Source organism: Lygodium microphyllum, chromosome 11 (assembly GCF_053477565.2).
Source record: "Lygodium microphyllum isolate KBCC chromosome 11, Lygodium_microphyllum_v1.1.10, whole genome shotgun sequence".
Taxonomy (NCBI): domain Eukaryota; kingdom Viridiplantae; phylum Streptophyta; class Polypodiopsida; order Schizaeales; family Lygodiaceae; genus Lygodium; species Lygodium microphyllum.
Window position 1 is genome coordinate 62,573,327 of NC_141145.1, and position 27,203 is coordinate 62,600,529.

Consider the following 27,203-nt stretch of genomic DNA (forward strand, 5'->3'; position numbering starts at 1 on the left):
TGTCGTGCAAACTCTCTTTTTGCTTTTATGAAGCTTTTGTAGAGTTCTTTGTTCTTGGGGACCTTCTAGCATTCACTACACGTGCATACAACATCCGATATGTGCACCATGAACCGACTCCAAATATCTTGACAATTGATCACAGACAACGTAAATTCTAGCGTACACAATAATAGACTGATCCCATAGACACACATCTAAAATCATGTTACCAATAAAGATTTTGTAAGTTTTTAAATTATAGACATAGAACCACATGACAAAGTAAGGTGATTGTGGGAGTAGAGGAATTTTTATCCTCCTAGTCTAAACTTGCAAATCCTTCTTAAAAAGGGGGTTTTCTTGCATCATTCGAAGGGATACTAAATGAGATTTGCTAGTAGCTCGATGAGTGGAAACGTTGTCCAATGGGAGAGTAATGACCTATGACCTCTAGCATTTTGCGTCAATGTGGAGAATTCTATGGGGTAGCCCCCCTGGTGCAAGATAAGGTGTTCAGGACCTTTCACAAATTCCCCAGGCTTTGCAGATGCCGTGCGACCCAGCTCTAATGAAGAGGCGCCGGCTTTGCATATGAACAGAGGGGGAGTGGGTGATGAAAACGAAGGTTGGCTGGCAATGGACCGTAACGCGACACCGGAAACGCTGTGAATGTGCTCTAGAGCGTCTCTCTCTCACTCTCTCTCTCTCTCTCTGTGACGGAGTGGTGTTATGCTGCCTACATGGCCCCCTTCTCCTCCTCTGAGTTCTCGGCTCCCTCTCGCACCCGCTGCTCCTACAAGAGCGCCACTGCTCTCGTGTGCACCTGTAACATCGTCGCCATTCTCTACGTTCTTCAACTCTTCCTTAGTCCCGTCTACCTGTTCTCCACCACATCTTCTCCTTCCATCACCTCCCTGAATCCAAACCCTAACCTCCGGTTCAAAGGTAGCGATGTGCATTTCCTTCTACCGTCAAGATCTTTTCCAGCCATTGAAACTGTTTTCTTTCATTGCAGCGTCCCGGTACTCCCAAGCGCAGCTTCGTCGCATCAAGGAGGCCGTTGAAGTTTGGAGAGCTGCTGAGCCTGTCGAGCTCGTGAAGAGAGTAAGCCTGCCTGACTGTCGCCTTTGTAGTCACAGTGGCTAGTGTTATTCCGAAGTGCATCGCTCGGTCGGATTCATTTTTGAAGGGTGCATTTATGTAGGTCAGGGAAATTCGGGTGGAGTCTGCACAGAGCTCGTTAAAGGATGAACAGGTGCAATATCTCAAGCAAACTGCAATCGCAAACTTAACCGCAAGGCTTAAAGAGCTCAGAGCTGCCGGCAACGAAAGCCAAATGCAACAAGGTGATTGTTTAATGCCTTGACTTTTAGGTATTTCTGGTCTGAACAGGAAGCCTAAGGTTTATCTTCCAGAGGTTTTATGATCCTGAACTGCGGACAGGAACACATTTTTCACTGCTCTGCTCGGAACCTAGGATGCTAGTAATATGGCCCGGATCCGAGAAGTAGGCAGATCTCTTTTCGTACATACATTTCTTACCAGCTGTGCGGCCAATTAATGATTGAATGCCATATGACATTCATGGTTGCAAGCTAAGGCACGATTGTTATTTGCTTTTTCTGCAGCCTATTTGTCGGTCTTGTACATTTGTATGCTTCCATGACGTGTACATGCTCTGCTTTCAGATTTTAGTCTTCAGCATTCCTTGTGGGCTGAGTGTTTCACTCTTTGTCTCAGCCAATGCATCTACTTTTGCAACACTGCACTTCGATACAATAGTCAGAGGAGATCTGTACACGGGCTTGTGGCATACTCTTGTTGTGAGATGTGATACGTTGCAGATAGGTAAGAGCGCTGATGTGCTTTCCATAAGTGGATAGTTAACTTCGAGATGTTTGGGCTAGAGAATGTGGTAGCATTTGTGGCAGATGTTGAGCCAACAGATAGAGCTGTTGGTCCTATAGTGGAGGGGCTGTACCACCATATTCAGTTTGTTTTTGTATAGCTCATTGCTTGTATAGTCTTGTAAAGGATATCGGTAAGCCTTCATTGGTAGTGCTGACGGCTACTACAGCCAGTGAGACGCTGATATTTGTGCCTAACCATTGATTTATTTGCTGGATTTCTTTGAGGAGTTCAAGTAGGGTCTCCTTAAATACCTTGATGCTCGCTTTGCTTTCAATTTTTTGACATTGACAATACAACACCACCTTAAAAAAGAATGTGCACCATGGAGAGAGCAAAACACAATTTTTGGGTAGGGGAGTGTTGAAGAAGACAATAGATGAATGTGGACAACAACCAAGGGAGTGGAACACAGATCTTTATAGGTGTATGGTGATGAAGAGTAACCTCCAAGGGCAACAACAAAATCACAGATAGATCCTGATGGGAAAGGTCTTTAAGAGGGTGGACGATTGCACTAAGGTTCAGAATGTAACCAAATAGTTGTAACAACATTGCATAAAAAACATAGAGGGCAACACCCTAAAGGAATTGATGATTGGGTATAGATATAAGCAACAAGTTTCAAATTGGATATTAGTCTCTACATGGACAACAACATAAAACAATATCGAGATATGCCAAGGTTTGCAAAATAAAATTTATAGTGTATGATGGTGATCGATTCAAAAGCCATGGCTTCTTCGTAGAAGAAGCTAAAGCATTGTCTTCTATCTCATAGAGATGGACATAGACGTGTAGTCATGGTGGTTGTCGCCTTTGAATCTTTTATACCCATAGTTTCCATGCAGTTCGGAAATGAGAGTTTCAAAAGTAGGAAGAAAGTGAGTTTTCTCCACTTGAAATTTTTGTGAAAACGGTGGTTTTGAAAAATACTTCTAAACTATAGTATAAATAATAATAGATGTGTTTGTTAGAAATGGATGCAATTATGAAAGCATGAAGGAATGTTGAAATAAATTGGTGAACACAAGACAAAAGAGCAAGCAAAGATGTGCTCGGAAAATGGAATCCATATACCAAACACGAGAAAGTTATGCATAATATTGAGTCACAGGCTATGTGGTCCAGTCTTGTTTGATTTTAACTACCAAGGCTGTGTGGTACCATTTAGTACCGTCTTTTATCGTACCCTACTATATTGTAATTTTCATACTTGACAACCTTGGTAGTTAAAACTTGGAAGCAGTGGAACTCCAAGTGCTCAATTGTTGGCTAGTAAAGAAATTGTTATCTCATAGAGGCCACTAGACTATGCCTCGCCATGAGCAATCACTAAACCGGTTTGAGAGTCTATGATCTCGAGTATGGTTGTTGTAAAGAAGACTGCTTGCCTCAATCAACATGTTGAACGGATAATAAATTCACCCCAAGTAGAGGGATATAGTATACATTGTCGAGCGAAGTGAGATTTTGGTCCTCATTAGTATCAAACTTGATGTGACCTAGCCCATGAATCTTAATCGAGTAGTTGTTTCCACAATGAACATTCCCAATTGGAGGGGCTCCTGATAGAAAAATGTCTTAGATAGAGGTCATATGATGGATGACGCCACTATCCACGATCCAAATAGAAGATGATGTGCTTGGTTGGGTAGAGCAGTCGCCTTGTTGGGAGTCAACTTGTGAATGCGGACTAAACTCAAAGTCTTTGATGTCTCCATGGGGAGGACTTGTACCTCATGTTTAGTAGACCATCTAGACATGCCCTTTGGATTTGAAAATGATATTGACTATGATGGCCAATTGGTGGTGATGTGGGTTTGGCCTCGCCACTATCCATGATTTTGGTTGCCACCACCTTGTCTCTCGTGTTGGGAGTTACTTGCTTGAGAGGCTAGGGTTTGATTGTTTTTGGGTTGCGTGCCCATAGTCACATTCCGTCTAGGGATGGATCCATATTGTACGATTCATTGAATTTGATTGGATATGTATGATCCGTATGCCATTCATTTGGTTTGAATAGTAATCATTTTTATCCTTTGTTTTTACTTTTTTGAAAAGTAACTATTGGAGCTTGAAAAATGTGACTTTTGTCTTATCCCTATGTGTAGCTCTATTTCTATTTCCTTACCTACTCTTTTTTCCCTTCCCCTTCCCCTTCCCCTACTTCTAGTTGTATCTTTATATTCTTTACCTCTTATCGCCTCAGCCTCTTCGTGAAGCCTTCACATTACACACAACTCACCTTGAGAAAGTGCCACCAATAGAACCAATGTCTATTGATGGACTTGCAAATATTATGGCATGATGCAAGCTAGTAAGTTTCAAGTTAACAAATTTGCACAAAGAGAATAATGTTGAGCAAGATGCCTTATTTAGAGACATCTACATGGAGATAGAGGAGATTAACCCTATTGAGTCCGACATACTTGTAGGGGATGATGATTCGCTACTAAAGGTGTTGTAGTGGTGGCAACATAAAAGTGGTAGTTACGACTTACATGAGGTATGGATTTAGGAGCTTGTCTATTGTAGCTACTCATGCTGGAAAATTGCTTTTGTTTTGAGAGCCAAAGTATGATGATGATGATGGCAATCTCCTAGTGAAGATGATTTTGGTAAAGTTTCATGAGACTATCATGAGTCCCTCCTTAGCGATTGGTTTGATGACTCGTGTGATATGAGCTCTTAGGTGACGAGTCCTAGGGCATTGGGTCTTGTTTAGTGCCTACCCTTAATTTTTATGTATTTGTCAATGGTCATACGAAACACCGTATTTTGTCTGACATTTTTTGTGTACGTTTGGTACCGTACTAAGTCTGCAAATTTGACGGATGGTGCTTGACTACCTTGAGCATTCCGTTTTCAGATCAGTGCAGATTTCTTCTATTTTCTGCATCTTATGTGTTTCTCTCTTCTCTTCTCTCTCTGTGTTCATGTTCTTCGGTTCCTCTTGTTTGGTGATGGTACCATGTGAGAGTGCATGACTGAAGAGAATCAAGAGTATAGAGAGAGATTGAAAAGAACACAGAAAATGAAGGAATGAGACTGAACTGATATGCAAAGAATGCTGGATATAAAGCTGGCCCAATCAGCCCTTATGTGCAGCTGGTATGTGTCAATGAGGACATTGGTATACGTAGATGGAGAGTGTACAGCAGACTGAGTGAGAGACCGCTGGAGTCAAAAATTACTTAGTGTGGTAGGCTGAGGGTACCCAGCTATATATAGCTGGAGAATGCTGAAATTAGCCGACTAGTTGCCATGATGGCACAAGATTTGGCTCACCTATGTAATCTGCTGCCACCCTTTGACAAATGCTGCTGACCAGCTTGTCGTGGCAAAACACTGATGGGCCTTTTTTTGGAAACCCCATTTTGACTTTGTACACATGTGAGATGATGTCATTTTGGAGTTTTGTATGCACCAGTAGTAAACAATTGTGCACTCTTTATAGGTGTTTTACCATGCATTGAGCATCTTGTATCTTTATAGCATGTAGTTGCATTAGGGTAGCCAAGCACATGGACATGGTATAGTTGTGCAAAACCATGCATTGCTCTAGTATTGATTACAGAGAGAGCCCTAGTTGACAGGGATGTGATGATGTTATGCCCTGGGCTTGTGGTCTTGCTTCTTATTTCTACCATTAGGCAGCTTCTGACAAAGCTATTGGAACTTGTAGGTGAAAATACAACTTCCTATGGATGGGCATTGGTACAATAGTAGCACAGGTCTATTGCCCTACTACTTGTTATTGATGAGGTTGTTATCCTTTTGCTCCACTTTGATAGTGTGCTGATGGGTTATGACTATTGAGTTATGTGCCTTTTTGTGATTGGATCCATGGTGGATCAGTGGAAGAAGAACCTTTTAAGAATGCATAAGGCATAAGATGTAGAGCCATGGGAACATGCTTCTACTATGTTCAAATGAAGGTTAGCCTTGATAGGCATGTGAAAGGAGATTATGTGGAAACTTGAAAGTAAGAATGAAAAGGTGAAAAGCCTTGAAACAAAGTCGATTATAGCACACGATTATTGCACCTGATATGTTGTGATGTGGCAGCTATATTTGGCAATGATTGACAATCAAGACTGACTTGGACTGATTTAGCAAGTATGAAGCAAGCTTTTGAGAGCATGACATGTAGTGTGATGAGCTTGATTGACAACATGATCAGCTGAATATGCCAAAGCACTATAAAATGGCAAAGGTGAAAAGCCTTGAAACAAAGTCGATTATAGCACTCGATTATTGCACCTGATATGGTGTGATGTGGCAGCTATATTTGGCAATGATTGACAATCAAGACTGACTTGGACTGATTTAGCAAGTATGAAGCAAGCTTTTGAGAGCATGACATGTAGTGTGATGAGCTTGATTGACAACATGATTAGTTGAATATGCTAGAGCACTATAAAATGGTGTTGAGCTCCTTAATTGAGGAGGGAAGGGAGCAATTCTATTGTATTGGAGCAATGCTATCATTCTATCCTTTTCCCATGTTATTCTAATAAGAATGGGCTGCTAGTATTCTTCTTCCCCTATCCATTTGGAGTGAATATGATGATTGTTTGGGCTGCTTTTCTTCCTCTCTGACTCTTTCAATTCCAGGAGAGCTTTCTTCAATCATTTGATGGAGTGTTGGGGCTGTTGAGAAAGTAAGAGAAAGAGGGCTAAAGTACTTCCAAGACAAGGACTCAAATTGCTGCAAGACCAACCAATTGACAACCATATCATGCTCAAAATGAAGTTATCCACCTTCTCAAACTCTAGAGGACCGTTGGCCTGATTTCCTCTTGACTTTAGAGAGGCTTCATAAGCTTGAACTATGGTCTACTAAGTCCCTTCCTATTTGTATCTTTATGGACGGTCATGGATATCCTTTACTAACTCTTTTTGAAGTGGGAAGAAGATGAGTACAAGGCTAATCTTGCATCTAATTAGCAACCACTAAAAGAACATGGTTTGGGCTAAATTATGTGTTGGCAGGGGCTGCTTTACCTCTAACAATGGTCTCTTTCAGAATATAATCTTGGTGGTTGGAGTGAGTCGTCAAGTGAGCTGCTACTTTGGAGGAATGTGATGCGGTTTGTTGTATCAAAGGGTACCGCACAATTGGTGTAGCTGAGAATTTATTTATTACGTTTGCGTTTCTGGGTTCTTGTGGGAGTTCAAAGTGTTGCTAACATTTGGCTTTGTGGAAGGGGTGTTTAGACTGGTGCTACCTGTCTTGTGTGTGGCCTGCAGGGGTCTCCTCTTTTCAGTATCTTGGAGGTCATGTTGGGGCTTCTATGGAGGGGTTGTGGGATGTTGGCCTACAAGTATTGTGATTGTTTGATGGTGCTTTGGGTGGGCTTGTGTGCTCACTTTTGTGTTGTATCTCTTCTTATTTCAGGTTGTTTTGGTGGCTTGTGTGCTAGTTATTTGGTGATATGACCAGCTTTTGTATTTAGTTTAATGATGTAAATGCGATAGGCTTTTAGTAGTGCCCAATCTCTCACCTTATCAAGATATGCCTGTTGACCTTTGGTCTCGCAGGCCATCTCAAGGGCTACACGATGCCCTTTGATCCATGATCCGGGCTCCCTAGACATTTAAATTGTCATTAAATGCAGTTGTTGCCCCTAGTGTCCTAGGCACTAAGTGACACTAGTGTCCTAGACACTAAGTGATACTAGGATTAGGGTTTTATTTAGGGTTTCCTATGATAATTAAGCCGTTAGGGTCTCATTTTGCTATAAAAAGACAATTTGTGTATAATTAGCACACAATCATGGTATTCTTCATTGTGATCACCTTGAGCATAGTACTCTCTCTCGCTCATTAATACATTGCTGCTCATTTGTGATTGAGTATTGTTGTGCATTAATTAATTCTTTCATTCTCATTCACTCTCTATTAAATTAATTGCACAATTACTCCACACTTGGGCCAATAGCGGTATTAGAGCCACTTACCTTCCTCGCCATTGCCATCACTCGTGAACATACTCTAGTAGCCATTGCCATTGAGCATCACACCTCGGCTGATTGTCCCACGAGCCATTGCCCTTGCATTGATTCTTTTTTCTTCATTGGCGATTGCACATCTAGTTCCACCACCTATGTTTGCCCGTTGTTGCTAGCCATTGCTAGTGTCTACACCTTGCATGTCTATCTCGCCTCGTGAGAAGTGCAATCCACCTCGATTGGTGAGCCACCTAGTGCTTGTGCACCTATCTTGTGCTGCCACACCATCTACAACATTGCTTAGTTTGTCTTTTCATCCCGGTCTACCCTTATTTAGACTTCAATAGCTGCTGCCTTGACCTCACGTGGATGCCTACTAATCACCATGACAGTCTTGCCTAGCCCTTACCTGCTTTGTATTAGCCACGACAATGCCAAAAAACTGCATGTTGGGTCACCTTGTTAGCCGACACTCTAGGCAGCCTTCATTCCTACCAACCATCATGTGGACTTGTTGCATTGTTCGCGCCCTTTGCCTAAAACGTTACCTGCTAGTCGTCACCTGTCATGCTATGTTGATGATCAATTAGTTGACTCAATTGTTGCCTTGCCACGCGTGTCGATTATTTCATGCGGACTTGCCATGCCTTGATGAATCATCTTGTTTATTGCCTTTGCTGCCCACTTTCATTGGGAGGTGCATTAGCTGAACATCAAGACAACATTCCTCCATGGATATCACACTGAAGAGGAATATGTTTCTTAGACTTCAGGATTTGAAGTCAAAGGCTCTGAGTACAAAATCTGTGGTCTCAAGAAGGCTTTATATGGTTTAAAGTAAGCTCCATGGGCTTGGTATGCGCACATATATTCTCATGTAGTGCAGCCTGGATTTTAGAATAGCCCTATCGAGACTATGGAATTTGATTTTGTTATTCTTGTACTTTATGTTGATGACAGGCTTGTCTTTGGGACCAATACTTGTCAAATTGCAGAATTTAAGCTTGATTTAGAGTAGAGCTTCGTATGAGCTGAGAGTGAGAGTGAGAATCCAAATGTGAGTGTATTGATAAGTGTTACGGTACACAAATAATAAAAATGTATTTATATGTTAGGGTACAAATAAGGGTTTGCTCACATCCGTAAGTTTATACACACAGTGTCGTGCCGCTACGCGCAGTGTAAAAAAATCTAGAGTGTGGCTTCCTTTTAGATTTAGAGAGCCAATGCTACTTTAGACATTAGCGTTAGTGTCCATGGCTTAAAAATATTAGATTTTTGGACAAGTTTTAGTCCATTTTTGATATTTTAGATATTCTCTTATAAGAATTCATAAAACTATAGACAACGTCTAGATTAGGATGACGTATAAAAGAAAGCATGTAGCTTTCAGCCAATTTGAGAGGATTTTATGCAAAAAGAAAGATTAGCGAAATTGCGCGACGCACGAGCATTGTTTTCAGGCAGCGAACAACACTCTGAAGTGGGAGATGAAGAGGGAGTGATCTGGTAGAATTCTGGCCAGGTGTGTTGGTATTTTATCCCCCTTTCGGAGCCAATGGAAGCATCAGATTGGCGATTTGAGCAGCATAGAGGAAGATATTATTTTATACACGTTTTTGTCTATTAGGGTTTTATCTTCTCATAATATTGAAATAAACTAATAGGTTTCATCTCTGTTAGTATTCTTTTTCATTTTCTATTTCTTTCTGAGGGTATTTTTCTACGTCTTCTATTTTTTCAAACCCCTTTTCTTCCGTCTACTCCTCTCCTTGAATTTACCTTCACCCTGTTGTCTCTTTACCCCGTGGTAGACTTTGGACACCAAATGCACCGACACCATGTTAGGGGAAGTTTATGCTATCATTAGAGGTGAATTCCGAAAGATATTTGGGTTGATTTGGGACTGATATCTTCAGCCATATTCAGAGAATTAGCTACAGCATTGTTCTTTTAATTCATTTTTTACTCTACAGAAGACATCTCGTCAAATGTGAAAGTATTATGTGTCCTTATGGTAGGGCAATGTTTGTGGATCATTCATAGATGCTTTGAGTTGAATTAAGAAGAGCTTTTTCTCTTATTTCTTAGCTATGGTAACTTATCCTTATTAGGAACTCAATTTGAAGCTCTCTTATAGCAAGTCTCTTTGCTTTACAAGTGTTGGGGTTAAAAGCGCCTTCGTCTAGCCACCCGTGTATTACTACACTAACAGTACCCGCCACTGCACACTGCAGGTGGCGAGCGCCCGTCACAGTCACTTATTCTTTATTCTTTTAGTGACAGTTTGAATAAAGGAAGGCTCCGTCACACATTGTGGTTGTTAGAGTTTCCACTTTTGAGTCTCTCTCTCTCTTGGCTCTTGCTTTCCATCCGCCATAGCTCTCATCACCAAGCTTCTTCCTCCTGGGTTCCACTTCCCTTTCAACTGGTTTCAGAGCAAAGGCATTGGAGCTTGCCTGGCATTCTCTTCAGCCCGGATTTGAAGAGTTTCAACCCGAGCTTCAATGGCAGCCATGGCACCTTCATTTTCAGGTATGTTTCGATCTCCCGTCTCCTCCTCAAGCTCCCGGACCTTGAACAGCTTTTTCTTGGGTTGCATTGGAACCCCCTTGACATTGCCAAGTGCCCTCCAGGGTTGTTGAAGACCTCCCAGTCCCCAAGAACAACGAATACAAATTTCGGCGCATTTTTAGGGGGCTGGGCTGATCTGCTCTCCGGCATTTCCCTGCTCCTTCTTGGCTTCTCGGCACTCTTAGCAACCTTCCCGAGCATTGCTTGACTCCTGCGCATTAGTGCTTGACTCCCTATGATCGATTCGAGTGCTTTCCTCTTTAGCCCTTTGCTGTATACGTAGTCCCAGGACTGTCAAAACAGGGCAGCACTTAACATTTATTGTTTGATGTTTCTTGGCAATGCCCGTTTGATACCTATTGATGCGAGGATGTTATGGGATGCTATGTCTATGCTTTGGGACTGATTTGGAGCAGATTTAAGTACCGTTTGAGCTTCATATAATAGTAAATTTCTTGCTGTAATATAGTGGATTGAAGCTCATTTACTTGGTGTATGGATTGGTTCATGAATACGGGGTGCTTCTTGAAGGTTTGAATGATCATACCGATATATTTGGAGGTTGTCAAATGCTTCTTTTTGGTTTCAGAATGCTTTTGAGCTTGTATTAAACTCCAACTTGGTTGTTCTTCACTGGCATTTGGCTTTAGTTGGCATGCTTTGAACTGGTCTATGCCTATTGTCATTGCTTGATATTTAGGCCTCTTGTATTTATGCTTTGGTCAGATATGGATGCCACTTGGTTTGCCCATGCTTGGTAGTTACTTGGAGCTTCATCTGTAGATATATTTGAGCATTTTGGATCTAGTGGATATTACATTTGTTTGTCAGTTACATGCTCTTTGAATGCTTTCAAGCTTATGCTTCATGGGTTTGAGATAGCTTGGGATTTATGCTTCGGATGTATCCTATTGGGATTTGGCATGTTTGATACTATGTATTTGATGTATTAGAGCGTTGCTTGCTCTCTTTGCATCTGACTTCACTTCTAGTTGGAGTTTCTTGGTATATTCGGATGTACATAGAGTCTTATTTACAGATGAGCTTGAGCTTGTGGGATAGTTATATGCATTTGTTCTCTTGAGAGCTTTATGTGTGCAGTTTGTCTGTAGTAGGCTGATTTGATACGCCTATTGGGGCAAACACCTATCTATGTCACATGTTTGTCAGTTTTGTATGCTTCTTGGATGTTTATGTATTGAGCTTCTTGCTCTATCAGTTGTGCTTGTGTTTGGTCTATTCTTTTACCCCGAGACCCATTACATGCATGACTTTTAGACCTATGAGATGTCTCTTGCCTAACAGGTTATTGGTTTGATAGTTTTGGTACCTTTTTGCCCTTGGAAACTCACTGTTGGATGTATCTTGCTACCTGGCAATTGCAGTGACCTATGTATTAGTGATTACTTCATTTTGGAACAGTTTTACATACTGCTATCATTTATCATAGCAAGCTGAAATTTGCAGATTTTGAGTACTTCTATGAGGGTAGTACTTACTATTTGATGTTATCTTGGTCATATTTGGTGGACATGTGTTTCTCTTGGAGAAATTCACTCTTTTAGCCAGTTCTAGCAGTGGTTTTAGTGCATTTTCTGCTAATCGCATTTTGATTCTTGTGTTCATTGTTTGTATGGTAGACAGACTAGAAATACGCATAAAAAGTCTGGTAAGAAACGCATAGATGAGCCCTTGGCACTTGTGCACTCAGATATATGTGGATCCATGCCCTGTCAGTCGCTTGGTGGGACAAAAGTACTTTGTTACTTTCATAGATGATTACTCATGTAAGGTTTAGGCTTATCCCATAAAGAGAAAATCCGATGTCTTAGAGACATTTCAGCATTGGCTTGCATTGGCAGAGAACCAGTCTGTAAAAAGGCTCAAATGCCTAAGGTCAGATAACGAGGGTGAGTATGTATCACATGCTTTTGAGCAGTTTTGTGATGAGCGGGGTATTAAGCATCAGTTGACCATCCCTTACATCCCATCCTAGAATGGTATGGCTGAACGCATGAATAGGACCATTTAGGAAAGGGTACCATAGTACTTTTGGGCTGAGACAGTTACCACTGCAGTGCATCTCATTAACAGGTCGCCTAGCAGTGGCATTGACTTTTAGGTTGCAGAGGAGGTATAGGCAGGCAAGCCCCCCTTTTATGATTATTTGCGTGTCTTTGGATGCGAAGCATTCTACCATGTGCCCAAGGACAAACGCAATAAGCTGGATCCTAAAAGTGTCAAATGCATTTTCATTGGCTATGGAGATGCAGGAGAGATGGATTACCGTTTGGAATCCGCAGGCACGGAAAGTGATCCACAACCATGATGTCATCTTTCATGGGGACAAAATGCATATGCAGCTTGAAAAAGTGGTTGAGGTACGTAGAGTTATCTTTCAAGAGGAGCTCTTGCTACCGTTCAGTACAGTCCACGGCTAGCTAGACAGCGTGCAGCATCACCTGATGCTCATGGCCCAGATGTTAGACATGCTGATGTTAGATAGGATATTGGTCAGGTAGCAGAGCTTGGATTGAGGCATTCTACTAGAGATAGACGACCTCCTGACCGTTTTGCATCCTCTATGGATTATGTACTGGTTACAAATACAGGAGAGCCTCTCACTTATGATAAGGCTATGCGTAGGGGTGATTGTCACTCTTGGAAGAGGGCTATGCAATTTGAGCTTGATTGATTGTATAAGAATCAGACTTGGGATTTGGTTTCCTTGCCTCAGGGTAAGAAGGCTTTGCCTTGCATGTGGGTGTACAAGCTGAATAGTATCCTTGGACATCCCAAGCCGGCATACAAGGCTCGATTGGTTGCTAAGGGTTTTAAGCAGGAGCATGGTGTTGACTTTGATGAAGTCTTTTTTCTTGTGGTCAAGATGAACACCCTACGATTAGTCTTGGTCTTGGTTGCACAGCTTGACTTGGACTTGTACCAGATGGATGTCAAGACAACCTTTTTACATGGGGACTTGCATGATGAGATATACATGGAGTAGCCTAAGGGCTTTGCAGACCCTGGCAGGGAACACCTAGTGTGTAAGCTAAAGAAGAGTCTATATGGCTTGAAGCAGACACCTAGGGAATGATACCATAAGTTTGATGCATTCATGCAGTCTCAAGTCTACAGCTGCAGTGCTATGGATCCGTGCTTGTATATGAAGAAAGTTCGTGATGGTTGTTTACCGATTTTGGTACTCTATGTGGGTGATATACTTTTAGCAGGGATAGCTCATGAGGAGCTAGATGCTCTTAAGGCTTAGCTCAAGAAGAGCTTTGAGATGAAATATTTGGGACAGGTCTTTCATATACTTGGTATTCGCATTATGCGCGATTGATCTCAGGGACTTCTCTATCTGTCACAGAGGGAGTACATTCATAAAGTCCTTGAGCGCTTGCGTATGCAGGACGTTAAGCCTATTGGCTGTCTCTTACCTTCTCTTGTGAAGGTTTTATAGGCCGATTGTCCGCATACAGATGAGCAGAGGGCTGAGATGGCCAAGATTTCCTATGCATCAGCCGTGGGCAGTCTTATGTATGCCATGATAGCCACCCATCCAGATATAGCTTTTGCAATTGGGGTTGTAGCACGTTATATGACTATACGTGGCAAGAAACATTGGGATGCCGTGAAGGGTATCTTGAGGTACCTGAAGGGCACATCAGATATGTGCCTTTGCTATGGCAGCTAGGATACAGGAGTCGTGGGGTACACTGACTTTGATTATGCAAGACATGCAGATAGTAGGAAGTCCACTTTTGGCTACGTGTTCACTTATGCTGGAGAGGCTATCACTTGGATGTCCAGGGTGCAGAAGTGTACAACTCTTTCTACTACAGAGGCCGAGTATATTGCAGCCACAGAGGCTTGCAAGGAGGATATTTGGTTAGGCCGTTTAATTGCAGATCTTGGTATAACTGATGCTATGTCTACACTACATTCGGACTCTATGAGTGCCATTTAGTTGGCCAAGAATCCGGTCTTCCATGCAAAGACGAAACATACTGAGGTGAGGCATCACTTTATTCGCGAGGTCGTTGAGGACAAGTTTGTTGACCTTGTTAAGATTCCGATTGAGCAGAATCCTGCAAACTTGCTCATGAAAAGCCTTACTACCGAGCGCTTTGCCTTCCTCAAGAGATTGATGGGCATTGGATGAGATGACGTCTTTTTCCTCATCCTGTTTTCCATGTGTACATGTTGTACTGTCGTTTCTAGTTTCTCTCTCATTGGGGCAGATTCGCCTATACGTGGAAGGTTGTTGGGAGTAAAGGCGCCTCTGCCTAGCTGCCCATGTATTACTACACTGACAATACCTGCCACTACACATTGCAGGTGGCGGGCGCCTGTCACAATCACTTATTCTTTATTTTTTTAGTGACAGTTTGAATAAAGGAAGGCTCGGCCACACATTGTGGTTATTGGAGTTCCCACTTTTGAGTCTCTCTCTCTCTCTCTCTCTCTCTCTCGGCTGTTGCTCTCCATCCGCCATAGCTCTCACCACCAAGCTTCTTCCTCCTGGGTTTCACTTCTCTTTCAACAAGCCTTGTAATTGACTCATAAGCTTTTGTCCCTAACAGTCTACATTGAATGTAATAACGCAAAGTTGATTCATGCTATGGCATCATGTATGAATGATGGGATGTAGAGTTTATGATACATGACAACATATTGTACTTGATTTTATAGTTGGTGATTGCTCTTATAGTCAAGAAAACAAGCTTGATTTGAGTCAGAACTTATGAGATAATACTCTTGTGATCTTTGCTAAGAACATGCAGTTGTAATCTCTATTAACATATTGAAGAGCTTGGCTTGAAATCTTCAATCCTTCTCTTATCTCTACCATCTCCGGAGTCTAAGCTCTTGAACTCCCATACATTATTCTCTCTCAAACCCTTGTGATTAACTGTGAAGTACCTCTTGAACCTTTAAACATTCATTGTTATCTACTTATCTCTTGAAGATACATCTCCATCTATCTTGTCCAGTTTTCTTGCCAAACCCTTGTGGTGACCTTCAACCCTACGCGCTATGACAATGGAGATTAATGGGACTTCACACTCGAAGGGACTTTATATCCAATAACCTTCCACTTAAGGGTTGAAGTGGTACCTTTAAGCTAACCAACTCCCACTTATCGAATGCTATGCTCATGTTGAGCCTTTGCAAGACTTTTAGTGAGAATATGGGCAGGGTTATCTTGGGTTTGACCTTAGTCAGTGTGACAAGACCATCATCCAAGACCTGTCAAATGAAGTGATACCGAATACCTATGTGTTTGGTACGTGCATGGAACATGGCATTCTTAGCCAGACATACTGCACTTTGGCTATCACAACTAAGTATTAGAGTATGTGAAGAAAGTCCAAAATCCTTGACCAAAGGGCCAAGCCAAATAGCTTCCTTAAAAGTTTCTGTGGCTGAAATATATTCAGCCTCTGTAGTACTCAGTGCTACATTTTTTTGCAACTTTGAACACCAAGAAATAGCCCCACCTGCCAAAGTAAAGATACCCATTGGTAGATTTTCTAGTGTCAAAATCTCTTGCCATGTCCGAATCACAGAATTTTTGCAACTCTAGTGTATCCTTTCCATAGCATATACACTTGTCTTGTGTACCTTTTAAGTATCTAAAGATACATTTCATTGCTTCCTAATGCGATTTGCTAAGGTTAGACATGAACCTACTAACAACTCCCATTGCATGAGCAATGTGAGGACGAGTTGCAACCACGGTGTATATCAAAGAACCACAAGCTGATGCATAAGGTATGCCCGTCATAGCAGTAGCAGCTGCATCGTCTTTTGGGCAGTTAGCTTTGCTAAGCTTTGTATATGGTGGTAAGGCACACCAAGAGGCTTAGCATCAGCCATATTAAATCTGTCAAGTACTTTGCTAATGTACTTGTCCTGTGAGAGAAACAAGAAGTGTTGCCCTCTATCTCTTTTAATGTGCATCCCAAAATGTGTTCAGTTGCTTCTAAAACTTTCATTGAGAAGGCTGAACTCAGCTGCCTTTTAAGAGCATGTAGATTACTCCTATGCTTTCCTGCAGTCAGCATGTCATCCACATACAAGGCCAGCACAATAAGCTTTTCATCATCAACCTTTTTAGCGTATAAGTAGTGATATCCATGATTGCGTTTGAATCCATGGCTGAGCATAAAAGTATCAAACTTTTTATACCACTATCTAGGGCTTGTTTCAGCCCATATAAGCTGTGTTTCAGCTCACAAACTAAATGCTCTTTCCTTGGAATAGCAAAAACTTGGAGTTGTTTCATGTACAACTCTTCATCCAGGTTACCATGAAGAAAAGCAATCTTCACATCCATTTGATCCAACTCTAAATCCATGGATGCAGTGAGAGCAAACAAAACACGGAGCGTAGTCATCTTCACCATTGGTGAAAAAACCTCCTGGAAGTCTATGCATTTCTTTTGTGTATAGCCCTTAGCAACCAAATGTGCCTTGTATTTGGGCTTCCCATCAATACATTTCTCCTTATAAACCCATTTATTAGGAATAGTTTTCCTATCCTTGGGCAAAGGTACAAGCTCCCATGTGTTATTTGCATACATAGACTTCATCTCTTCTTGCATAGCAAGATTCCACTTTCTCTTGTTTTCACATGATTGTGCCTCTTTAAATGTCAGAGGCTCACCTTCATCAATCAATAAAATGCAATGCAAAGATGGTTGAATCCTCTTTGGCTGCCTTCTGTCCTTTGTGGCTGTTGTAACTTGTTTTCAGCATGTTTTTTGTGCTGTCCTATTCTATCATGTGCATCTATTTGCTGTCCATTATCTTCTAGCTGTAGCACAATATGTCATTGCTCATTTTCAGCATCAAAAGGGACAGAATCTTCAACTAATGGTTGCTGAATGGCTGGCTATTAATGCTGAAATTTAACATTCTTTTTGCCAAGATCACCATGTGTAGCATTTTTCAATAATCTTGCCTCATTAAATACTACGTCTCGATTGCATACTATCTTCCTATCTTGAGGAAGCTAAACTCTGTAACCCATCTCTCCCTCATCTCCATATCCCATGAAGATGCCCTTGATGGATTTCATGTGTAGTTTAGTCATTTGATTTATATGAATATGCACAAAGGCTACGAAAGACATGTAAATGGTCATATGAAGTAGGTTTGCTAGACCAAATCTCTTCATGAATGCCATTTTCTAATGCATGATTTGGAGAGCGATTGCACACATGAACTGTAGTTTTAAGAGCCTCTCTCAAGAATTGATGCGGGAGATTAGCTGTGGACAGTATGTATCTGACTCTCTCACAAAGTGTGCGATTATATCTTTTAGCTATGTCTTTTGATGCATGATTGTAAGGGCTTGTTAACTCCCTCTTAATGCCATGTATCTCATAAAGCTTTTTGAACTCATTAGAAACATTCTCGCCTCCATTATCCATTCTTATAGCTATTAACTTAGTCCTTTTTATGTGGTAACAAAGCCATGAAACCTTTTAAAGGCATCCAACACTTCCTTTTTACTCCTTAACAAATATACCCATGACTTTCTGTTGAAATCATCAATAAAAGAGACAAAGTACCGTGCATTGCCATGTGAATTAACATGCATGGTGCACACATTAGAGTGTGCTAAGTCAAGAGAATTGGACTTCCTAATGACTCCAGAGTAATAAGGAGACTTCACATGTTTTTCATGTATGCAATCATTACAAAAGTCGAGACTTGAGCCTTTTATATTAAATCTCCCTAAAGAGAAGAGAACTTGAAGGCCTTTTTGGCTCATATAGTGAAGTCTTTTATGCCAAAGTTCCATTTGTGAATGAACTTCAGCTAGAGCCAAAAACTTGCCAAGTAATGCTTTCTTTATAGTGCAAATAATACAAAGCTCCCTTTTTATTGCCTTTAACAATCAGCATGGGTCCTTTGTGGACCTTCCATGATCCACCAATGAAGGTAGTAAAATACCCTCTTGCATCAAGCTGCCCAACTGATATTAGACTTTTCTTTATGCCAGGTATGTATTTGACATCTTGCAAAATATGCTCTTGGCCATTTTCAAGGGCCAAGTGAATGGTACCTACACCCTCTATTTCACATGCATAATTGTTGCCCAAGTAAACCTTACCTAGGCAATCTGCAGTGTATTCAGAAAATGACTCCAAAGAGGGAGTTACATGAAAAGAGGCACCGCTGTCCACTATCCATGATTGAGACAGCCCATCATGAGCTGAAAGTAAGGCATCAATTACCTCCTTTTTAGTGATGTGCATATCACTTGTTGTTTCCGTAACATCTACATCATTACATGAGACTCTAACAATTATCTCTCTATTGTTAGAGAGCTTTTCAATGACCACACTAGATGCAACATTTACCTTTGCAACTTCTTTTGAGGGAGAGCTATCATTGTCTTTCTTGTCTTCTTCTTTTTCTTTCTTTGCTATTGCTTATTTTCTTGCTCTTTTTTGTAGTATCGAGAATTGGCTTTTTATGCCCTTTACGTCCACATCGATAGCAAGTAACATCCTGCTATTTGCCGTCGCTTCTACTCCTACTTTTACCTTTATTTCTTACATTACTATTTTCTAACCTACTTCTAAGATGATGAGTTGAACCATTGCTTTCTCCACTAGACATTCTTCTAATCTCCTCATTGAGAATAGAGCCCCTAACGCCATCAAAGGTTAAAACAGGGCTGTTGCTTTTAGTGAAATAACCAAAGACTAGTTATTAGGCAAAGTCATCAACAAGAAAATAGCCTTCAATTTATCATTGAAGGGTCGCAAACTAGAGTCGTGTAATTGACTCAAAATCCTTGTGAAAGCACTCAAATGTTGCGATGCTGGCATAGACTCATCCAACTCCATGTTTACAAGCTTGCGCATGAGATGCACTTGATTTACTAGAGTTTTATTTCCATAAGTGTCCAACTTTTTCCATATGGCATAAGGCGTATCAAGATGCTTAATGTCTGTAAGTATATCATTAGATACAACCATTTTAATGTATGCAGTGGCCTTTTTGTTAAGTCTAGCCCAAACCTCATCTGTCATAGCTGCAGGCTTGACTTCCAAAAGAGCATCATCACAATCGTTGAGAAACAAAATGCCTTGCATCCTGTCCTTCCACAAGTCAAAGCTACTGCCATTAAACCTCTTGATTTCAAGAAGGGATTTAGTGTTATTGCTGTTAGAAGCATTTGCAGCCATTTTTCAGCAATGCACCCAAAAATCAATGCTGCAATTTATGACAGAAATAATGAGCTGAATATTGAGCTAATATCAGCCCAAATTTTCAGACAATAAGAGCAAGATTCAGTCCAAGTACATATACAGCAGTAGAAAGGATGACTTTCAGTAGTATAATTGAAATTTCAGCATATATTCCATGCATACATGATTGCAGGTGACTGCCACTTCAGCAATATCACCAAAAATACATTTGCAACAATCCCACATTTGCAAATGATACTAAGACTGCTGCAACATGACTATTCAGCAATACATCAACTCAGTGGGAGCTGCCCAACATGTGTACTACATACATATGTGACCAAGTCAACTTTTGATACACCAAAAACATCAAAATTCTTTGCAATTTCTCCAAAATCTCACAAATGGGAGACAAATCTCATTGCTTATAGCACCAAGATTGCTTCAGCAATGTCCCCTATATACATTTCAGACATCAATTTTGCTAAACTTCTTAAATTTCAGCAAAAGTCCCAAAATTTTACTGACCAATCTGCCTTGATTGCATTAATACATGATCTCGAGAGCATAAAATGGGCAAAATTAGTAGAAGTTGCCAAAATTTTACAAAAGCCTCAAATTTCTCAGATCCAAATGTGCACCAGTGTCTGTAAATTTGGCTCATTTGAGCAAAATTTCACTGATACATTAAAAACCCCAAAATTTTCAAAGCAGAGACCTGCTTGGTATGCAGGAATTGGGGTTGAACTCAAGGGGGAGTGGTGAGATATTGGGCTTCACTCGTGATATGCCAGGGTGACCGTTGTGCATTTATGTCACCAACTTGTTAGCTGCAGATGCGGTTGGTACACCGCCCATGAATAATAGCTAGATGATAGCTATCCTTATCTACTCTAGTTCGTGGCTCAATTAGTATGCCACTTTAGTTAGTTGAGTTTGGTTTGAGACCCATATATAGGGTTTTTCTATTTCTCTGTACTTGAGTTCTTTTTGGCTTACACAACTAAGAAGAGGAAAACTATTTTCAGCCTCCACCTTTGTGTGTATTCCCCCATTGTGCAAGCAAGAAAGCTACAAGTGAGACTCCTTCTTTCTCTCCCACAATCTTCAAATCTTGCAATTTTCGGGTCCACTATCACTATTATGTATGACTAGCATCAGATTTGGAAGAACCCCCAAATTTTCAGGCACAAGAAGACGCTAATTTGAAGACTGTGCTTGCACACATGAACCATGGCTTTAAAAAAAAAGCCACTTCACAAAAAAAAACTCACGAACTATTGACTGGGTGCCCGTTTGCCCACACCTGTTGATGCGTGGTGTCTGTCAGTTAGTCTTGTTGTCGTTGACCTGGTGCATGGTATCTGTCTGGGCGCGGACGATGCTGTCGTTTGCCTTCGCCTCCACGCTGTTTGTTGTTGTCTCATGCTAGGACCGCCCTATCATCTGTCGACATGCTATACTTCGTCTGTTGATGACCGTCATATTTGAACAGTGAACCGATTGCTACCACGTTTGTCGTCAGCTGAAATCGTGACGAATAGACTTGATTAGTTTGACCTGAACGACAACTTACTTGCTCTCAATGACTGAGAGGAAAGGTGAACGGCTTCTTCTCGCATGCAAAACTGACTCGCACTTTTGGGAAATGCGAACATTGTTATTGGAGCTCTGATACCAATTTGTTGTGTCAGAGTGCAATGGAGTGCGAAACAAAAATGGAGCATGAACAGAGTTGAGAGTGAGTGTGAGAATCTGAATGTGAGTGTACTAGTAAGTGTTACGTACACAAATAATAAAAATGTATTTATATGTTAGGGAACAAATAAGGGTGTATTCACACCCGTAAGTTTATATACGGAGATTAATAGGACTGTACACATGAAGGAACTTTATAGCGAACAAGAGCTTGGTTTCAGATTCACTTTTAATGATGGTAGCTGATCCTTTGATTCTACGTTATCTTAGTAAGCTGTTGGATGCTTGATTTATCTATGTCACACGAGGTCGGATCTATAGTTTATTGTCTCCCATTTGACCAGATTTATGCATAACCCTTCAATTTCTCATTGACATGCAGTGAAGCATGTCTTTTGGTATTTTAATGGTACCCAAGATCTTGGCCTTTTTTGCAAGGCTGATTCTTCAATCTCTTTGCATGGATATTTTGATAGTGATTAGGCTCGATGTTCAGATTCTTGTGTCTCTCATAGTGGCAATTGCTTGAGTACATTGTTTCGTGGTTCAACAAGAAACAAATTACAGTTGCTACTTCCAATTGTGAATTTGAGTACAACGGAATGTTGATAGCCACAGTGGAGTGTGTTCAATCTCTTTGCATGGATATTCTGACAGAGATTAGGTTTGAGGTTCATATTCTTGTGTCTCTCATAGTGGCAACAACCTCTTGAGTACATCTCTTGTTTCTTGGTTCAGCAAGAAATTTGCTACTTCGAGTTGTGAATTTGAGTACAGAGCAATGTTGATAGTCATAATGGAGTGCCTTTGGCTGTGCAAGTTACTTGTAGATCTTCAATATGTACCAGATGGCTCCAACACACCAATGCTCTTATGCACCCACTGAAGACAACTTGGTAGATCTTTTCATGAAGGCTCTTCCTCAACCAATGCTCTAGGATTTTCGACAAGCCTTGAACTTGATTTCATTTGTTCCACGATTTGTCATACTTTGTACCATCAGAGGTTGTTATATGCACTTGGATGAACTTGTGTAACCAGGACCTTATATTTCTTTTATTTTCTAGGATCTTGTCATTATTCTTAGACCGGTCCGCCCATTTCATGGAGGGGAATTTGTAGATAATCTCATGGACTACGCCTTGATTCCCTTTGATCCATGATCCAGGCTTCTTAGGCATTTAAACTATCATTAAATAAAATTGTAGCCCCTAGTGTCCTAGGCACTAAGTTAAGTGACACTAGGGTCAGGGTTTAATTTAGGGTTTCCTATGACGGTTAAGCCGTTAGGGTTTCATTTTATTACAAAAAGACACTTTGTGCATCATTAGCACAAAAGTGTGGCATTTTTCATTATGATCGCCTTGAGCATTGTACTCTCTCTCTCTCATATTAATACATCACTTCTCATTTGTGATTGAGTATTGTTGTGCATTGATTAATTTTTTCATTCTCATTCACTCTCTATTGAATTCATCATGCAATTACTCCACGCCTGTGACTGCTGTCAGTCTGTTTTGGAGGGCTAGGCTGCCATCTGGATCAATATTGCTGTCTATGTGGAATCACAGGGGCTGAAGCAAAACTGGATCGCTTATGTTGATTTTACATTTGCCAGGACGGCTCCTGTTTAGAGCTCCAAAAATTCCAATGTTTGACCATATCAAAGTGTTTTGTTCTGTATTCTGGGCTGAGTCAATAGGACATTTATTTATGGGCAGCATTGGGAGCCTTGGCCTTTAAAGGTGTTCAGAATACTGCACAGATGTTGAACATAGATGGATGCCTGTGTTTTGGCTACTAGTGTCTATGATCTGCTGGGATAGATCAAGAACTTGAAGTAGAACAAGGGTTGAATGAACTGTGGGAGGACCAGTATGAAAAAAACGATACAGGACAGAAGGATTGAGTGAAAACAGCAAATCTTGATGCTAAGTCCTGCTATTTTCACTAAGCTAGCTTTTGATGGCCATTTTCCTTGTTTTTTATCTGCACTTTGGCTGTGTTAGTTGTTGACATGTGATGGTGTTTCCATTCAACATGATGAACTAGTACTATTGGCAAACTGACACCCAGTAGAATTTTATAAAGGTTGGTGATTACCATCCTTGTTTGAAGAATAGTGTGGACAAAACACAGGGACTTGCAGTTGAAGCCTGACAATGAAAGTTGAATATTATTGCGTGCAGATTTCAATAAAGCTCATTTGTATTTAATTTGTTTGTTTGTAAACACAGAACTTGAAGATTGGCGCAGGAAAAAACTGGAAGAGATTATGGAGCAGGAAACTAAGAGCAAGAACTGCTCATCACCACAAGAAGCTCGAGTTGCTGGTATGGCTAGGAACTTGCCATGACATGTTATTCGAGCACAGCTGAAGACTAAGTAGGTTCTTTTATGAAAGGCTTGAAGTAAAGTTACATGCAAGCATGTAGAGCATACTAAAGAGATACTGGGGTTTTGGTTGTTTGCTGTGCATTCTAGCGGCTCGTTCAGAAGGAATGAAATATATATTAGAGGCTGGTTGGAATTCACTACTTGAGGACATAGGATGGTCCAAGCCTGATCCTCCAGATATTCACGTGGAGTCTGGTGAACTTGAGGAGACTGGTATGTGGTTTCAATAAGATACTTGTTATGATTTGCAAGGTGGTTCAAAGATATCATTATGTCAAAACACTCAACTATTTTAGCTTCTGTTTGTGTATTGCAGAGGATAATATCATCCCTGGTAGAACTGTCCCTCCAGAGTGTCATGCTGAACCACATACAGATTATGATGGGTCAGCTGTAAAGTGGGGGCTTAACTTTCATGTTGAAAGTGCAGCTGACTGTTGCCAAGCATGCTTAGATCAGGCAAAAACTGTGAAACCCGGTCAAATGATATGTAACATTTGGGTTTTTTGTCCACAAGAGGCAGGTTGCTATTCTCCAGACATATACGAGCACAAACATCAAGAATGTTGGCTGAAACAGGTCATCTCTCTCTCTCTCTCTCTCTCTCTCTCTCAAAAACATCCCTGGCACGTAAAGGTTGCTGAAATTAAGGAATATTGAGACGTACAAGAGGTCGTCTGGACAGCCTCTCTACTGTTGTGCGTGTGCATGTGTGTGCATTTGCAAAACTGGATTCATCGGCTCTCCAGAGGTCGTCTGGACAGCATGTGACAGCCTCTCTACTGTTGTGCGTGTGCATGTTTGTGCATTTGCAAAACTGGATTCATCGGCTCTCCAGATTATGCCATTTTACTTGCGCATTGCCCAGTACAGATCTTGAACATCTTTGTAGGTAGTAGTACAACGACAGGTCAGGTCATTTTATAGTTGTCCTAATGGGAAGAATTTAGAGAAATTAGTGGATACCCATGTTCATTTTATGCACGTTTAAGTCTGCAAAGGTGTTGTATAATCATGTGTGTGATCTTCTATGACAGGCTAGTCAACCTCGACTAAATTTTAAAGGAAAGTATGCACCTGATTACAGGAAGAGCCACCCGACCGCACCTGTTGTTGTTCCGTGGGTTTCTGGAGTAGTAAGCTCTTCCTGATTGCCCTCTATTGTTGTCCCATGTACTATTGGGGCTGTGTGGTTTTTCCCAGCTTGCTTTATCTGAATAACCATGTCTCACCACATGCTGAGCTCTATGCATTCCTTTTTGATTCTTTGATTTTGTAACATGTAGAGTTTGGACATCTCAGAAGTCCAGACTCAGTGAGAGAAGCCAGGCTCGTTATGTTATGTGAAATCGTTCACAGCCAGGGTTGTTGATAAGGTTGCAATTTGCTGTTTTGAACCTTGGTGACTAGTAGACATCCTTGAGATCCATTGAAAAGTGTGTTCAGATTCTCATTTTGCTTCAGTTAAAGAGGCAATGGTGTTGACGGAGTTGGAAGCGGTGGTGGCGTTACATGTGCAGGACCTCGTAATCTTGTTATCATCATCGGTCTCTTGCACTAGCGTGCGCGTGTCGGTGCGTTGTTTGTTAAAGTCTGTCAACACAATCAAGCCTGCGCAGAGTTTGCCTGCCCTAAGGACAGTCGTCGGCTCATGATGACATCGTCCATTGTTACTGTGGAGCTGCCTTACTGGGCATTGACAGTAGTGCTCACGAAAACTTTTTTCTGTGACCTGTAAAATTAAAGACGATTTCTTTAAGCAACCGGTTTCTGTGGGTGTTTTTAAGGGCATAACCAAATTCCAGGTGGTACAGATAACGCTAAAAATATGTATTTTGATGTTAGCACTGGGCAACATACAATACTGGAAGTGGGAATTACTATTAAGGTTCACGAATCACTTATTCTTTCCCTAATTTTGTGGCCAGACATATCGGCCTAGCTCTCAATGGAGCAGGTCCTAGATTGTATGCATCCCGGTGTTATACCACTCCTGTTGAATATTTGCATTCAAAATCTTGCCCTATGCCATAATCTCTGCAACGTTTTTCATTTCCTTACAATTTGGCACAGCGCCCTTCCAAACCCATAGTACTCGGTTGTACATTTGATCATTGTTCATCCCTTTGTAGAAACGTAGAAACTTTGTCGTGAGGATACTGGCCTGATTTCTCGCCTTCTTTCCAAATCTGTGAACCTAACATTGCTGCAAACCTTTTAAAAGTTGATTTTATAATGCAATTGAGAAGCCTATTCTTGGGAATGTGAGAGAAATCTAACATTTCTCCGAACCTTTTAAAAGTTGATTTTATACTGCAAATGAGAGTCCTATTCTGGGAATGGGAGAAATCTGCACAGAACCCTTCCAAACCTATTGACACGTCATTGTATTTGTGATAACTGTTTATCTTTTTGTAGAAATTTAGGGCGAAAACAGCTGTAATGTACAAAATAATAGCCAATATTACGATATGTGAGATCTGATGTATTGAGTAGCCTTGGTTGTTTTTGTTGGAGCTCTCTCACTAAGTAAATCACCTCACTTAAAATCCCCACCCCCAAAACCCTAGAAAACTTGGCCATCTTGACATGGTCAAAAATCAGTTAGGCATAAAGCTCCCAAATTGGTTGAATTACAAATAAAATGTGTTGATAAGCAAAAGCCATAGCTTAACTAGGATTTGTGTGTTGCCAAAGTCAAAGAGCATATCTTCTTGTTCATCATTTGAAATGCTATGATGTGAGAGACCGTGGCTCTATATGTGTGTGCAATGTGATATAAGCATTCCAACAAAACTACAAGGGGTTCAGCTCATAGACAAACTACCTTGATGCATTTCTTGAATGGAAAAAAGACTTGCCTAATGATGCATAAAAAATCATATCATCAGTTGTGTCAATATATCCAATCCTAGCCTTGCTTTTATATATTGAAAGATCAGCGTCATTTTTAATGCACTTTTATGTGCATCATAACCACAATTTCCATGGTACTTTAATCATGTATTGAAGCATGTTATGTTTATAAATTTCATGCCCATTTACACGCTTATGAACATACAAGGAGCCAAAACAAAAAAAAGATGTTTGATGCGGGATTGTAAGGGGTTGTTAAATTCCTCTTAATGTCATGTATCTCATAAAACTTTTTGAACTCACCCCAATTATCCATTCTTATAGCTATTAACTTAAGCCTTTTTTATGTGGTAACAAAGTTATGAAACCTTTTGAAGACAACACTTTTTGCTCTTTAATACATATCCATGACTTTATGTTGAAATCATCTATAAAAGAGATAAAAGTACCATGCATTGCCATGTGAATTAATAGGCATAGTGTATACATTAGAGTGTGCTAAGTCAAGAGAATTGGACTTCTTAATGACACCAAAGTAATAAGGAGGCTTCACATGTTTTTCACATATGCAATCATTACAAAAGTTGAGACTTTAGCCTTTTACATCAAATCTC

The 27,203-nt window shown here is 40.8% G+C and overlaps 1 protein-coding gene across 2 annotated transcripts; it reads left to right on the forward strand.

The window, feature by feature from the left end:
• The first annotated feature begins 603 nt into the window (after positions 1–603).
• Positions 604–25,494, forward strand: LOC148028883 (dimethylallyl, adenosine tRNA methylthiotransferase). Of its 2 annotated transcripts, none has more exons than XM_087687651.1 (7): positions 604–927; positions 998–1,086; positions 1,187–1,328; positions 23,574–23,669; positions 23,821–23,946; positions 24,050–24,405; positions 24,485–24,740. In XM_087687651.1, the coding sequence occupies exons 1-6, from the start codon at positions 723–725 to the stop codon at positions 24,391–24,393; spliced, it is 1,002 nt and encodes a 333-aa protein (XP_087543777.1). In that variant the 5' UTR covers positions 604–722; the 3' UTR covers positions 24,394–24,405; positions 24,485–24,740. The 2 variants fall into 2 exon arrangements, with proteins under 2 accessions (XP_087543777.1, XP_087543776.1); XM_087687650.1 differs by lacking the exon at positions 24,485–24,740 and adding an exon at positions 24,771–25,494 and having other exon boundaries at positions 610–927; positions 24,050–24,312.
• The last annotated feature ends 1,709 nt before the right edge of the window (positions 25,495–27,203 follow it).